The sequence below is a fragment of the Pipistrellus kuhlii genome, unplaced genomic scaffold (genome assembly GCF_014108245.1).
Source record: "Pipistrellus kuhlii isolate mPipKuh1 unplaced genomic scaffold, mPipKuh1.p scaffold_m20_p_2, whole genome shotgun sequence".
Lineage (NCBI taxonomy): Eukaryota > Metazoa > Chordata > Mammalia > Chiroptera > Vespertilionidae > Pipistrellus > Pipistrellus kuhlii.
In genome coordinates, this window is record NW_023425515.1 from 127,838,355 (window position 1) to 127,854,729 (window position 16,375).

Consider the following 16,375-nt stretch of genomic DNA (forward strand, 5'->3'; position numbering starts at 1 on the left):
ATGCATTGGTCAGAGAAGGGGTGGAGGACCCCACCAGCTCAGCGCTGCCTCCAAAGAGAGGGAGGAGAGAGGAAACTTCATCCACAAAAATAACAATTGACAGCAACCCCTGGGTTTGGTGTTTAGGGAACTACTGCTGACCTCAGGGAGCACAATTCCACAGAATCATAATGTTGGGTTCAGTTAATCTAAATATTCACCCTCACCCATGACAAACTCCCCATATGCTTGCTGCTTGCCCATCCCAGTGATACTGATGAGCAGCTCTCTGAGGAGGCCATTCACTGCACGTTTGAATAACTTTAAATCTTTAAATAGACTGTCTACTACATACCACGTACTATTGTATTTTAAGTGGTAAGTGATGAAGCAGTAAACAAAACTCTGTCCTCATCAACTTATTGGGGAGATACATTTTAAATCAAGAATCATATCAGATGGCTACAAAGAATAATTAAGCATGGAATGACTGTGGGAGGAAGAAGAGGGACTTGTATCTCCTTTAGATACCATAGTCAGGGGAGCCCTGGCCCATTGCTAAGTGGTTAGAGCATAGTTCAGTCTGTGGATTTGATTCCCAGTTAAGAGCAAGTACCTTGGTTGCAGGTTCGATCCTACATTGAGTGTGTGCTCCCGATGGTCAGTGCATGTCATAGTGACCAGTGGTTCCATAAGTCGTTCTGCTGTTCAGTCAATTTGCATACAGTATTAGGATTTTACATAGATAGATTCTTAGGGGGAAGTGGCATCATGGGAGGAAAGCTTGACTGGAGTATTTTTAAAAGAAAATGAGAGAGGAGAAGGTAGAGGCAGCAAGAATGACAACTTTTTCAACTAATTTTGTCATAATGAGAATCAAAGAAAGGAGACAGTATCTAGAAAGCGATATGGAGTGAGAGATATGTGTTCATTTGCTAAAGATGAGAGATATTACAGCACTTTTACATATTTTATCTGAATAAGCCAGAATGAAAGAGAAATTGATGAAGCCAGAGAGGGGGCAATAGCAAGAGCAAGATTTTTGCATAGAGGGCAGGGGAGAGAAGCAGAACACAGTGGGATTGGCCTTGGAGAGGAATAGGGACAGTAGAAGGAGCCTTGCAGCAGGAGGATATAAAGATACAGATGCAAACATTTCATAGACTTCATGGTACATCTGTGGAAGCCCTCTCATTATGCTCTCATTTTCTCAGTAAAATAAGGCGTATGCCCAGCAGCTGAAAGCGAGGAGGTTTGAGGAGAGAGGAGAGTCTGTGGAATCCTCTCTCTAGAGAATGGGAGAGTGAGTCAACTGAGGAAATCAGCTAGGGTTACCAGGCAGCTCTTTAAGGTCACTTAAAATTCTATGTTGTTTCTGGGTCATTAAGATTAAACTTTTATCAACCAAATTCCTGACCTCCCTTTGACCCCCCTCCCTTCATGTGATCTCCTTTAAAACATATATCATTTATTATTGCATTTGATCTACAAATACTTACATCACATTTATCCAAGTCCTAGGAGCATAGGTGCAATCAAGGGCACATTCTCTCCTGGGTCAGACTTAGAGTGGACAGAAAAGAGAGAGAAGAAAAGGTTGACTCCATTAGGACCTTAAACTTCCCTCTCCAACCATCAACAAATGGAAAGCAATTTTTAAAATATATATATATTTTTTTGATTTTCCACAGAGAGGAAGGAAGAGGGATAGAGAGCTAGAAATGTCGATGAGAGAGAAACATCAACCAGCTGCCTCCTGCACACCCCCACCAAGGATGTGCCCACAATCAATGTACATGTCCTTGCCGGAATCAAACCCGGGACCTTTCAGTCCGCAGACCGATGCTCTATCCACTGAGCCAACCTGGTTTCGGCTGGAAAGCAATTTTTACTATTATTTTTTAAGGCAGCAATCTCCCTTCAGGAGGAAGGAAACAAACAATTGGAGAACACGGCCTTGATTTGAGAACAAAAAGAATTTTTAGACACTGAAATCTAGGATTAGACAGGCCTATCTACCCAGACCTTGTCTGAAAGTTATAGCATGGGGGAGAAAGAGCAGAAACGAATGACACTTTTAGGTAGTTCAACACCACGAAGAGAGAGGCAAGGAAGGTGTTCCCAGCTGGTGCAGATCCAATTTCTTCTTCCAGACACCATTTAGACACATTATTACATCTGGTAAGGGTGGAGTGGGGAAGGGGAGCAAAAGAGTAGCCACTAATTCACACCCCTCACACATAAGAAAACTTATGGGATAGGAAGGTTCTCTCCCAACAATCATAAATTGAAAGGCCTTGGACCATGAGAGGTGTCTTGTCCCATGCTGGGCCTTGGCTCAGCCCTGTAGCAAGCACTGGATAGATGGTAAGAAATGATAAATTTTAGGGTATAGAAATTGATTACTATGCTGACCTATGAAATGGGAGCTAGTCAACAAGGGAAGTGAGGTAGTGAAAAGGAGGTAGATCCAATCAATTAGATCAAGAAATGGCTGGCTTTGAAGTTTTAGAGCAGCGATTTTCAATCTTTTTCACCTCATGGCACACAAACTAGTTACTGAAATTCTGCAGCACACCAAAAAATATTTTTTTTTGCTGATTGGACCAATAAAAAAAAGTATAATTTTGACTCATTCATACTGGATGGCTATTGTTGAGTTGGCTATTGCCATTTTTTTTTTTTTTTTATAATCTAAAGGAAAAGAGATCAGTGCCCCTGGCTAAATAGCCAGTCATTGCATGTTCTAAATATTCTTGCAACATACCAGTGTGCCACGGCACCCTCGTTGAAAATTGCTATTTTAGAGGGAATGTGCTGGAAAGGTCATAGCTTTTCCCACATTTGAAAATCACTATTATATTCTCTGAAGTCTTTTTGCTAGGCTTAAACATATCCAGTTCCTTCACTGGTCCTCACACGAGAATGTTTCAAGTATCTTTAGCAACTGCCTGGTTGCTTTCTACTGAGCATACTCCAGCTTGTTTCTTTGAAAGGGTGCCACTTGGAGACCACTACAACGTTGCATCTGGCAGGAGCGGGCAGGAACCATCTTCCAGGGTCATGGATTCTCCCTCAGCTGAATAGGAAGCCGTGGACCTGTGTCCCTGTCCCTGCTCAGCCACCTTGAGCTCTCTGGCTACTGCAAACCCCTGTCTCTCTTGCAATACTATTGCCAGGGGAGGGCTCTGTCACCTCTTAGCTGGGCAGTTGGTTGTTGTTGTTTTTAATCTCATGTGTATATCTGCCCCCATAAAATAGCAATGGTTGGAGGGATGATTTATTTGTGGGTCATTTCAACTCTTATGAAATTCCTAATGACATTTTTCCTCTGTCTTGATCCCTTAGTACTAGTCTCAGAAGTTTTTGGCAGTGAAGGAAAGGAAGTGTGTGATTTATTTATATCTATTATATTTATTCAGTGATCACAGATAGTTATTGAGAACCTTCTAAAAGGTCAGGACTGGGATACAGCCATAGTCAAAAAGGACCTGGCCCCAGGACCCATGGAGTGTGCAGTGTAGGACCAGAAAAAGATTCTTCTGGTTTGTCAATTTGGACAAAGGGGATCTCAGCTTACCTAGAGACTTAAACTGATCTGTAGGAGTTTCTTCTTCTTTCTAGTTATAGCACAGGAATTAACCCTCATCCATTTAAACACCAGTCTCTACTAGCACTTTGGGATTCATCACCTCTCGCCTACTCTTTCTTTCTTCCACATCATTCACCTCTCTCTCTCTCTAGGTAAGTCCCCTCATCATATGCATCTGTTCAAATATCTATTGCCTTGATCCAGATTTCCCTCTCTGGTTACTGGTCTATTTCTTTGTATCCCTTCACAACAAAGCTTCTTGAAAAACAATTCTCTAGGCCTGAGGTATCTGAGGCTGGAAAGAGTGTGGACGTGTTTGGAACAGCTGTGAGTGTCATGGCAGAGAGATAAGTGAGAATGCACTTTCCAGAGTGGTAGGCACTGAGATCAAAGCCTCTGCAAATATTTTGATAGGAGGCAGCTGTGTTATAGGAAAGTGGGCTCTGATCTCCCCTCAGAGTACCTTTGCTGAATCCTGGTCCTACCATTCCCTAGAGCAGTGTTTCCCAAAGTGTGGTACGCATACCCCCAGGGAAGAGTTTGGTGGGGATATGCATTGCACCGTGCTTAGCTGCACCTAATTCTACGTTCTCATGAGTACGAGGGGTACTCAGCGTTACGAAAATTATAGAAGGGGTACACATATATCAAAAGTTTGGGAAATAGTGCCCTAAAGGCTGTGACCTTGATCAACTTCTTTGAGCCTCAGTTTCCTCATTTATCGAAAGTACTGATATAGAGATATCCCTTTCATAAGTTTGTAATGACAATGAAATAGGATTCCTGAAAGGGAAACAAATGAAATGCTAGGAAGTATTGTACAGCAATATTTCTCTACAACATTTTTTAAAAATAAGGTTTAGCCCAGTTTGAGTCTGGGTTCCTCCAAAGTCAGAGCCTGAGCTAAAGGCTTGCTTGCCTGACCCCGTTGTCCGTTGGGAATGTGATCCTGGGAGCAGGCCTGGGGGGAGGAGGAGTGCAGCAGGAAGGGAAGGCCTGTACAAAGATGTGTTACTAAGTTGCTCACGGTTGCTGGTGTGACCTTCTGAGGAGCCTTACAAAATGCATCTGGGAACTGTCCCCTCGCGGGACTGAATGAGGAAGTATTTATCCCCAAATTCCCATCTCTATTGATCAGAAGTAACCAGCTGGAGCTGACGCCCCCTCTCCCTGTCAGAGTTGCACACACCTGAGTGACAACTAGACCCCAGGGGGTGAATGAAAGGGGAAAGTGCAGGATGAGGACAGGCCAGGTCAGGGCGTATAAGTTTGAAACTTACTCCGAACGGGCTCCTATAGCATTGAAGAGAAGATCAGATGTTTGAGGACAGTGAAGGTATGAAATATTTGTTGTGCAAAGTAGAAGAGCTAGTTCATCAGATTGTCCTGCAGATGAAGTATCCAAAAATCTATAATGACATCTACCTGCAGTTTGGGTGACTGTTTTTTAATCAATGTTCAGCTGCTCAGGAGCAGGCAGAAAGAATGACTTGGTTGGACCCTGGCCGGTGTGACTCAGCGGGTTGGTGTCATCTGTGCACAGAAAAGTTGCCCTTTAGATTCAATTCCTGGATCAGGACACATGCCTGGGTTTCGGGCTCAATTCCCCATTAGGGGGTGTGCAGGAGGCAGTAGATCTCCTCTCTCTCTCTCTCTCTCTCTCTCTCTCTCTCTCTCTCTCTCTCTCTCTCTCCCTCCCCTAAGAAAATCAGTTAAGAAAAAATCTTTTCAACAAAAGGAATGATTTGTTTGAGCTCCTTAAGGGATTGGGTGTGGCTAAGACAAGTCTAACAGAGGGACAGAGGGAAAAAGAAATGAAGACATTTTTATATCTTTGTCTTCCTTTCAGTAAAGAAAGAATAGAAATAATTGTGTCTCCTATTTACCAAATACTAATATTTGTGAATAAATAGAGGTTTGACATTTTGATAAAAATGTTACATTGTAGGCAAGAAAGCTAAATTCTGAATGATATTTGTAATATATAAGTAATTATATTGTGTATAATATTAAATCATGTTATGCTAGAGGTACTTTACTTGGGACAGAGGAGCACTTTTGGTGTAACCTCCTATTTTTTGAGAGTGTATATATTTCCCTAACATTCTCTTTGGTACTAAGCATTCTCAAATGCATTCCCAGGGGGATCCGGAAATGTTGGTCCATATCCATTTGGCAGTTTAGGGATGTGTTAGAGTGTGGGAAAATTCTGAGGTTATTTTCAGGTTATAACATCTGAATACTTCTTTGCAGGTCCAAAGAACAGTTTATTAAAACAAACAAACAAACAAACAAACAAAAAAACCCAAAAAACTGTAAGGATACCATAGCCTTGGTCCTCATTGCAAGGAGAAATTGCCATCTTTATTTTTTTTATTTTTTTATTCAAATGGTATGTGTCCATATTATTGAGCATTAATTTCCAAATATTCTATAATTTGATTTAGAACCTTCAAATTTAAATAAGAAACTTATACCAAGGCTTTGACTTAGTTTGTGCTAAATCATTTATTAAAATGTGTAGCTTTGGGACATTTTATTACAAAAAGCTGTTTTTATATAAGTGACTAACAACTTAAAATTCACCATACATTTACTTCATTTTTTAGCTTGACAGTCTAGTAAATCTTTAGCTTCATTGATTTTGGCTGCTATGCAAGGAGATCCTCCCTTGTCTGGGTGATTTAACAGCATAATTTGTTGGTGAGCATCTCTTATTTTTCCTTTATTGGCAGTAGGGCTTACACCTAATATTAATGCTGCTTCTAGTTTTGTCATTTTGGGTTCAAACCCACCTCTGTAATAGCCACCACTGAAGGCAGATTTTGGTAGACGTTGAAAAACTTGTTTTACTTGAGGCTCCATATGCTTCATGGCTTGCAAAACATAACGGTCTGCAAATCCTGCAACAGCAATGGTCAATCCAACTGCGACCACTGTACTGGCCATGGCTCCGGCTCGGCTCCCCTGCCTCCGCCGAGAGTGCGGCTCATCCCAGCCCCCAAGGCCGAGGCCACCCGCTCCCCGCCACTCCCCGACAGCAAGGGCGCCGCCGCCGGGATCAAAGGTCCTCCGAAATTGCCATCTTTTAAAGCAATATCTTTCAAAATAAAATCCTGAGTTAGAAAAGTGAAGAACTAATATGCAGATGAAATGTAAAAAGTCCTCTAATGTTTTAAATGGCTGATTGGTTTATTGTATTTTTCTTTTCTTAGACAAAGTTAAAGCACTTTTAAAGAGATGGTTCTGGGGATATGACCATGGGTGTGTCCGTGGCTCTGATGAATGTAATTTGGATATCATAAACCAGACTTCTCCCTTTTTACCTCTCTGTGAACTCAGACATCAGCAGGGTGAATCTCTGTTCCATCCAGGAGAAACAACTCGGAGTCTCTCCTCTGAGGCTTCCTAGATTCTTGGGATGCTCTCCATTCCCACCACAGCTCTCTCAGCCCGACTGCCTTGTCGGTGGGGAAGGACCCGAGGAAACTATAGTAACCCCAGTGACAGCCACGGCTCATCCACTGCACAGAAGGACACGATGTCCTGTGTTGGTGAGTAAAAGGCCTTGGGCAAAGGCATCGAGCTGCTGCTTTGATAGTTCCCATCAGCTGTCAGGGCATTCTCCATATCTTCTTCAGTCACGGCAATTTTAAATGAGTTGTTGCTCCAGGCTAGACTCTTGCTGAACCAACATGTGGTCAGACAGGGTGACTGCATTTTTCAAGAGTTGCCAGCAACTTCACTTTCAGCTGCTCTGCTCATGTATATTCTGCATGATCAACCACAATTTATTCCCTGAACTTTGAGGGAGGACAGTGAAAATAAACATGAAACATCAATGTGTTCTTGACACATACCACCAATTAAAAAATTCACATTTCAGAATCTGACATCTATTGATACATACTATCTTCATCCCAATCACAAATCCAGTCAATTTTACCTTAAAATACATTTCTTATATCCATCCCCCCCTATTCATGGGCACTGCCATGTTTTTGGTTCAAGTCTCCCTTATTACTACTTACCCAGTCCATTATAAAAGCCAGTTAACTAATTTCTCTCAGCCTTTGAAAATGTACATCTACTCATAGTACTTCGTTCCTTAATTCATTCTCTACGGCTTGCCTGACCAAATGGCTAACCTTCAAGTTCTGGTCCTTATGCTTCCTACCCCCCCTCTGTCATTCTCTCATTGGTGCTCTGTGCTCCTACCACACAGAACTGCCTGTACTTCCAGAGCTATTCTCTTTGCCCAGTGGTGAAATCCAAAATATTTAAAGAACCCCAATCAGAATGAACCCCATGACCACTCAGAACTATTGCGTTAGCTCATTTTGCTGAATATCAGCTCTAGCTGCAGTTTCCAGGACTTTGGCCTTGATTCTTTTCCTGGGGAACTTCTGCAGATCTTTCACAAGGCCCACAGAAGACTAGCTTTTAAGCAGAGGTTGCAGGTAAGGAACAGTGTTCTTTAGAAAGGTTTGTGGACCTTGATTACATCATGATTAACAGCAGGAGAGGGCAGTTAGGGGTGACCAGGACTTATGTAGAGAGTGAAGTATTTGCAGACTAGTCACTATTTGCAGAACCTCAAATGACCTTTTATATTTTTGAGATGTGCTAACACACACACACACACACACACACACACACACACAAAACACTGCCTCATCTCTGGTTCCTTTGTAAATAGTTTTGCCTCCTTATGTTTCTCAGAATTTAATCAGCAAGAGACATCTATCTGTCACACAGGCCCATCAGCAGATCAGTATTTTAACCAGGTTCAATCTTTTTATTTTCATGCTGACTAGGAAACATTATGTCCTGAAGTGACCTAAAATTACAAGGGAAAGTTCCAATATCCTCTCTAACAAGAAATAAAATAATACATGCTTTTCCTCAATCCAAGTAAGAGTTGTGTAGTCAGTATTAATTCTATTTCCTGCATCAGCATCATTAAGAAAGTATTAACAAATTTGCAGCTCAATGCAAACATTTGAACTGGCATTGAGAAAAATTTAAAGAATAACTAAAACAATCCCTGCCCTCCATGAGTTGATAGGCTTCTGTTGAGATAAGAAGTGAACAACTGAAGTAACTTTTACCAAAATAGTTCATTATGCATTACTATCCTATATAATAAAGAGGTAATATGCAAATTGACCATCACTCCAGCACACAAGATGGCCATCCCCATGTGGTCAAAGATGGCCACCCCAATGTGGACACAAGAAGGCCAATAGGGGAGGGCAGTTGTGGGTGAGCAGGCCAGCAGGGGAGGGCGATTGGGAGAGATCAGGGCTGCAAGGGAGGTAGTTGGGGGCATTCAAGCCTGCAGGGAAGGGCAGTTGGAGGGGACCAGGCCAGCAGGGGAGAGCAGTTGGTGGGGAGACCAGGTCAGTAGGGGAGGGCAGTTAGGGGTGACCGAGCCAGCAGGAGAAGGCAGTTAGGAGTGACCAGGCTGATAGAGGAGGGCAATTAGGGGCAATCAGGCCAGCAGGGGAACAGTTAGGCATCAATCAGGCTGGCAGGGGAATGGTTAGGGGCAATCAGGCAGGCAGTGAGCAGTTGGGAGCCGGCAGTCCTGAATTGTGAAAGGGATGTCCTACTATCTGTTGAGGCCTGATCCCACCAGGATCAGGTCTCAATGGGCAGTGGACATCCCTCAAGGGTGTCCACCCTCTGGGAAAGGGTGCAGGCTAGGCTGAGGGACACCCCCCCCCGTGCATGAATTTCATGCACTGGGCCTCTAATCAAATAATAAACACTATGGACATTAAGGGGAAGAACTGACTGTGCCATTGCTTCAGTTAGGTGAGGCTTTCTGGAGGAGTCGAGTCTTGAGCTGAATGAACGTGAGTTGAGTTTCAATATTGTTTCTGTGGGAGAACCAGTATATGCCATGGACACAGATAACACAGGGCCATGGAAAGCAGGGCCTTGACCTTGAGATGAGGCCATAAAAGTAATTTGGCTCAGATTGCAAAGAGAATTGTGCTGGGAGAGGCATTTGGGCTTTACACCAGGAGTCTTAAAGTTTTGTTAAGCAAGAGCTTGACATAGTTCATTTAAAAATATTAATCAGGCAATAGTGGCTAGCAACATGAAATAATGGAAAACAGCAGGGGGTGGGAGTCAAGTGTTAAGTTTAAGTCTGGCTTTGCCACTTTCTAGCTGCGTGATTTGGGGCCAGTTTCTTAACCACCAAGTCTCCATTTAATCAGCAATAAAAATAAAAATAATACCTCATTCTAAAGGTTATTAAGAGACTAATAATGTTCATGATTATTTCTGTTGTCTCATTATCCTTATACCAATGTTTTATTGTAGTAAAAAATATAAAACATAAAAATTTACCATTTTACCCATTTTTAAGTGTACCGTTTAGTGGTGATAAGTACATTCACATTGTTGTGCAGTCATCACCACCACCCATCTCCAGAATAATTTTCTATTTTTCCAATGTTTAACTCCATAACCATTAAAAAATAACTCTCCATTCCCAGCCCCCAGTCTCTGACAACCACCCTTCTATTTCTTTGATTGTTTATTTTTGTTTGTTTGTTTGTTTGTTTGTTTCTATGAATTTGATTACTCTAGGTACTTCATACAAGTGGAATTACACAACATACTAGAGGCCTGATGCACAAAATTCGTGTAAGAGTAGTCCTTCCTTCCCCTGGCTGCCAGCACCAGCTTTCCTCTGCCACCCAGGACCCGGGCTTCCCTCGCAGCCCTGGCTTGGTCTGGAAGATGTCCAGTCTAATTAGCATATTACATTATTATTATTATTATTAAAATATGTTTTATTGAGTTTTTACAGAGAGGAAGAGAGAGGGATAGAGAATTAGAAACATCAATGAGAGAGAAACATTGATCAGTTGCCTCCTGCACACCTCCTACTGGGGATGTGCCTGCAATCAAGGTACATGCCCTTGACAGGAATCGAACCTAGGACCTTTCAGTCCGCAGGCCAATGCTCTATCCACTGGGCCAAACCAGTTTTGGCCACTTTTATTATTATAGATGTCCTTTTGTGTCTTCCTTATTTCACTTAGCACTATGGCTTCAAGTTTCATCCATACTGTAGCATGATCCACAATTTCCATCCCTTTTGAAGACAATAATATTCTATTAAGTGTCATACGTCACTGTTTTACCACAAGGATTTGGAAAGGTTAACTAACAGCTAAGAGAAGAAAGAGGTAGGATCTGACAAAGCAATGTGATCCCATAGCACATTCCTATTTCCCTGTGTATCCTGCCTACCTTGAATAGGTAAAGGGCCTATCACTAGGGTGGCTATTGCAGGAACACATTCTATTGTTATCGATTATCTAACACACTTCCCGGTATCATCCTGATAACACAATTCCTCTCTTCCTTTGGAAACTTATTTTGTGATTGTACCCTCCCCACCCCCATAAGAGCCACAAGGGTAAGCATATATTACTCAGAAGAGGCCAGTCAGAGCCTTATAGTCCATCCCCAGAACAGGGACTGATTTTGGAAGTCATGTTAGTGCAATCAAAGTCTTCTCTGGGGCTACAAGGAACTGTGAGTCAGAGATCATAACTTCTGTCCATTTTAAGATTAGCAGGAAGATAGCGAGAGAGGTGGCATCCTGAGCAATCATCTGACCTCTGAATTTTGACATGTCTAAAGCTAGCTGCCTTCATCAACTTCCCAGATACATTCCTTCCCGGATTTGCTTTTCAGCTAATTGAAGGTGAATCTGTAACTTAAAAGAGAAAGAAACTTGACTAATACACTGGATCAAATGGTCCTCATGGGAGTGGAACGAAAATAACTAACAAGAAGCATTGTGAAGCTATGTGGTGTGAGGAAAAGGAAGAAGTCAAAGAGTTCTTCTGAGGTTTGGATACCAGGTGATTGAGAATAATTCTATTACTGAAAAAGTGGAAGGAGTTGCTATTTGAGGTATAGAAGAGAGAATTACTGGGATTCCCAGGAGCCCCATGTGCTATATAACTTCCAAAGATAAAAATACACATTCCTTATGTTTGCAAAGCACTTCATCCTCTCCCAGAATCTCAAACTCATGAGGTGTTCAAGGTTCCATCGGGATAGGGATTTTGTACTCTGACCTTTATTCTCCATCCGCACTCAGTAGTTCTCTCTCCAAATATTGTATAATTATTCACTAATCTGCTCACTCATTAATGTAACATACTTGCTAAGTGCTTACTATATGCCAGGTTCTCTGTTAGGTCCAGTGATGAAAAAATAAACATGGTCTCCTCTTTTTATGGAGCGAGTGACCTAGTGGAAAAAACTAACATATGATGGATTATCACGCAAACAAATGTAATTAGAAACTGCATTAAGTGCTATGAAGAAAATGGAGCTCCATAGAGGTGTATTTAGAGGATGTAATTTAGACAGAGGACAGTGAGGTCATTAAAGGATAGCTTTCTAGGGAAGGAGCTAAGGCCAGGCCAGGGTGAGAGATCAGCACTTAAATGAATAGGAAAGGTGAAAACCAGAAGAGTTAGTCTCACCCACCCAGAAGAAACAAGTGATTCATTCTTTAGGAATGTGAGGCAGGGAGAGTTGAAACTGGTTTATTTGGCAGGGCCCTTAGAACAGGGACTGGCAAATAAGTGGGGTTTTATAGGGCCCCTACCATCTGTTGTTGCCTGGTCACCTCTCAGTGACTCTGCTCATTTATTCATTCATTCAATCATTCAAGAAATACTTATGGAATGCCCAGAGGTAGGGGCATTGTGCTAAATGATAAAGATTCAGGAAAAGGAAATGATAGATTCAGGATCATTTCCTTGGGGAATCCGTGCGACACAGACATATGTGTGTATTTATCGAGCCGTTTTTCTCTAGGCACTCACCTCTAGCAGACTTGCACACTACCCTCCTCCCACCCCACTCCCTTCCACTTTGCCTCCCCACATCAGAGATTTTAAATCTAATCCGTACAGCAGCAGCAATGCTCCTTTATCCACATAAAGCTAAGGCAGCGATCACATGGTGAAACATGGCTAACACCAAACACAGCGTGGCTGCCCAGTCTCTCCAGATAAACATAAGGAAAGGTCATCCAAACACAGGAAGACAGCCGTCCCCTTCCCTTTTCCTCTGCCCCCTCCCCTTCCTCCCTCTGGCTCCCTTATCCCCAGAGGGTGGACCCAGCCTTTCCCAAAGTTTATTCTGAGAGCCCCAGGCTCCCACAGTGGAACGTGCTGCGGACATGGGAATACAGCAGCCTAGCCAACAGGGAAAACCAAAAATATAAACGGAGAGATTTAATGGATTCCTCTCTCTCTCTCCCAAAGTTGTGACAGAAATGTCTGCTATTACTGCATTACTGCTTTTTAGGTCAGCCCTTCTGAAGTTGGTTGCATTTGCCAGTAAACACTTTGCACAGAAAACTGTTCAGTCCTTTTTTAGGATCCCAGTGCTATGGACTTGATTTACTAAAGAAATGCAACAAAATGTTGGAAAACAAAGTCCAGAAAACCTTGTATCTCAAATGCTGGCAATGAGTTTAACAAGAGCACAAATAACACTAAAATTGCAGGAAAAAATAATTTCAAAGGCTAAGTTTCCTTTAAATTCACTGTTGGAATTTTATAAGAAACCAGGAACCCCAAGCCCATAAATAGGAAGCCATTTTATCTTTTGCTGACACATTCCGATGAAAACAGTGGTGAGAACATAAGCGTTGGGTTTTGTCTCCACTTAGGAGAGAAAAGGTTAATACCATGGCATCATTTGCCTCATTGACTATAAACCAGTATTTGCAATGAAATGTTGAGTACTAGTTTCAAAACAAACACAGTGTTTGAAAGCAAAGCATAATGGTGACCTTTCTCGTTAGCTGTTGCTCAAACAAAGATATGTTCCAGCAATATCCGATGCTTCCTTCCTGCCAGGGCCTCCACCCAATGCAATTTAAAACACTTGTTACATCCAGACCAGAGCTGAGGCTAAGGTGGGTGCTGAGTTTCAGCAGTCTTGTGTTGATGGCTTATTACTACTTTCTACGTTTTTTAATGTTTTGTTTTGTTTTCAGGAATTTATTGCTATGAATTAGATTGGCAAGATAAAATATGTGAAACCATGTAAATGAACTCATTACATACTTATTTACTCTTCTACTTCTCCATCTCTCTGGCAAACAGCATCATAGGTTTTTGGCCTTAAGGACAGAGATTTATCCCATTGTTCCTTGCTAAATGTTTTTATGATGTATTATAGGCAACAAACAAACAAACACGATGTTTAAGGACTATGCTTAACTTTTTTTGTGTAAAATAATATAAACACAAATCTAAAGAGAACATGTGAGAAAGATACAGAAAGAGAGAGATTGAGAGACTGTTTTAATATAAGTAATCCTTGTTTCATTGTGACTGATGCTCCTAAATTAGATAATGTAAGTTGAAAAATGTCAGAGCCAAGTTGATTTTTTTTTTCCCCTTGGGACAATAAATAATGAAGAATTTGTCTTGTAGCCAAAGACTCCATTCTCAATTTTTATAGAAAGATCATAAACACTTAGTCCAACTATAAATGATATAAACCATTTATATTTCCTACAATGGACATGATTTTATAATAGAAACAATTGAGTATGTGTTATTTTTAACATATTTTTACTTATTTTTATTTATGTAGTATAAAGCTTTCTGAAGCTTTATACTACATAAATAGCAGTATGTACATGAGTTAAAAAGAACTATTGCTCCCTCACTAGTTTGGCTCAGTGAATTGAGCATAGGCCTGGTGACCAAAAGGTCCTGGGATTGATTCCAGTCAAGAGCACGTACTTTGGCTGTAAGCTTCTCCCCCTCCTGGGCCCTGGTCAGGCTCATGCAGGAGGTAACCAATCAATGTATTTCTCTCATATCAATGTTTCTCTCTGTCTTTCTCTCTCCTACTCTCCCTGAAAATCAATGGAAAAATATCCTTGGGTGAGAATTAACAAAACACAAAAAATAAAATAAATAAAGAGAACGATACACTGATGAATCCCATGAAAGACCAGAGTGGTGGGTGACTCTGATGAACTTAACCAGATAGGGGCTATACCTGCACCTGAGAGTGGATCTGTTACTCTACAATTTTGCTAAGAATGGGGAGCCCTTATTTTTCCATAGAAAATCTAGGCCCAACTGGAAAGGAAAAAGGTAATAGACAGTAGAGAGGCAATTAATGACCAGATACTACTTCTCAGGAGTGTCATGAAGATTAAATAATACTGTAGAAGTGAGACAGTTTGCATACTTCCCGGTGCATATAAGTACTCAAAGGATGGGCTCTGACCCAATTAAAAAGTCAGTCTCAGTCCTTCCAGAGAATTTGGTCTATGGACACTGGAAGAGTCTCTCTTCCTAAAGGGTCATGAGATGCCTATAGGTAAGCTTAGAATTGCCCGTCGCCATTTTTCCATATGAAGCCACGTGGAGAAAGTCTGCCCATGGCAAAGGACAATAAGGAATAGAATTCTAAGAAACCTTAGGAAATGAAGATAGAGAGCTCTGGTAGTGTCTTCCAAAGCACGAATCCAGTCATGTCTGAAAGCCTCTTTTCCCTTGGACCTCCCAGTTAGATAAGCCAATAAATTCCTTTTTAAAAATATTTATATATATATATTTTTTTTTTCTCGTCACCCTTTATAAGTATACCTGTTAATAATGCAGATTTTTTTCAATAGATGGAGTTACACATATGTTGAGATATATGTGATTTGATATGTATGCTATTTTGTTGTATTGACAGCAAGCTTCAAAACTTTGTATGTCAAATTTGCTGAAGGTGTTAACACCATAGATATTTTTATGCTTAAAAATGTTGAATTTCATGCCAAAAAAAAAAAAGAACATTTGAAGGAAGTTTTAATTTATTACTTTATTTTGAAGAAAAGTGCTGCTGAAAGTTATTGTATACTTCAGGAAGCTTATGGAGAACATGCTCCATCTCTAGATACTTGTGAACACTGGTTTAAATGCTTTAAAAGTAATGGTTTCGATGTGAAAGGCAAAGAATGTCCAGGTCAACTGAAAAAGTTTGACGACCAATAGTTACAAGCATTATTGGATGAAGATGCATGTCAAACTCAAATCCAACTTGCAGAAAGATTAAACACTGCTCAGCAAATAATTTCTGATTGTTTACAAGCAATGGGAAAGATTTTAAAGGAAGGAAAATGGGTGCCACATCATCTGAACAAGAGACAAATGGAAAACCGAAAAGTCATCAGTAAAAAGTTGCTTCAACAGCACAAAAGAAAGTCTTTTTTTGCATCAAATTGTGACTGGCGATAAAAAGTGGGTTTATTTTGAGAATCCCAAATGCACAAAATCATGGGTTGATCCAGGTCAACCATCAACATTGACTGCAAAGCCATATCACTTTGGAAAGAAGACAATGCTCTGTGTTTGGAAGGATCAGGAAGGTGTGGTGTATTATGAACTTCTAAAACCAGGTGAAACCATTAATAGTGATCCATACCAACAAATAATCAATTTGAACCACGCTTTGATTGTAAATGACCAGAATGGGCCAGAAGACATGGCAAAGTAATTTTGCTTCATGATAACACACCATCACACACCGCAAAACCAGTTAAAGACACGTTAAAAGATCTTGCCTGGGAAGTATTAACCCACTCACTGTATTCACTAGATCTTGCTCCTTTAGATTACCACTTGTTCTGATTGATGGCACACACACTTTCTGAGCAGCACTTCTCAGTAATGTATTAAAATTTCTGCAGAAGATCTGGGAGAGGGAGGAGTATGGGACAGGATTATTTGT

At 41.1% G+C, this 16,375-nt stretch overlaps 1 protein-coding gene across 1 annotated transcript; it reads right to left on the bottom strand.

The window, feature by feature from the left end:
* Nucleotides 1–6,060: 6,060 nt before the first annotated feature.
* LOC118723379 (mitochondrial import inner membrane translocase subunit TIM14-like) lies at nucleotides 6,061–6,636 on the bottom strand. The gene has a single exon (XM_036445632.1). It carries the CDS (start codon nucleotides 6,518–6,520, stop codon nucleotides 6,170–6,172), a length of 351 nt encoding a protein of 116 aa, XP_036301525.1. The 5' UTR covers nucleotides 6,521–6,636; the 3' UTR covers nucleotides 6,061–6,169.
* Nucleotides 6,637–16,375: the final 9,739 nt, after the last annotated feature.

What these genes read in the sequence shown, in the direction of transcription:
- LOC118723379 (XM_036445632.1), bottom strand. Translation starts at nt 6,520, where the DNA reads ATGGCCAGTACAGTGGTCGCAGTTGGATTGACCATTGCTGTTGCAGGA.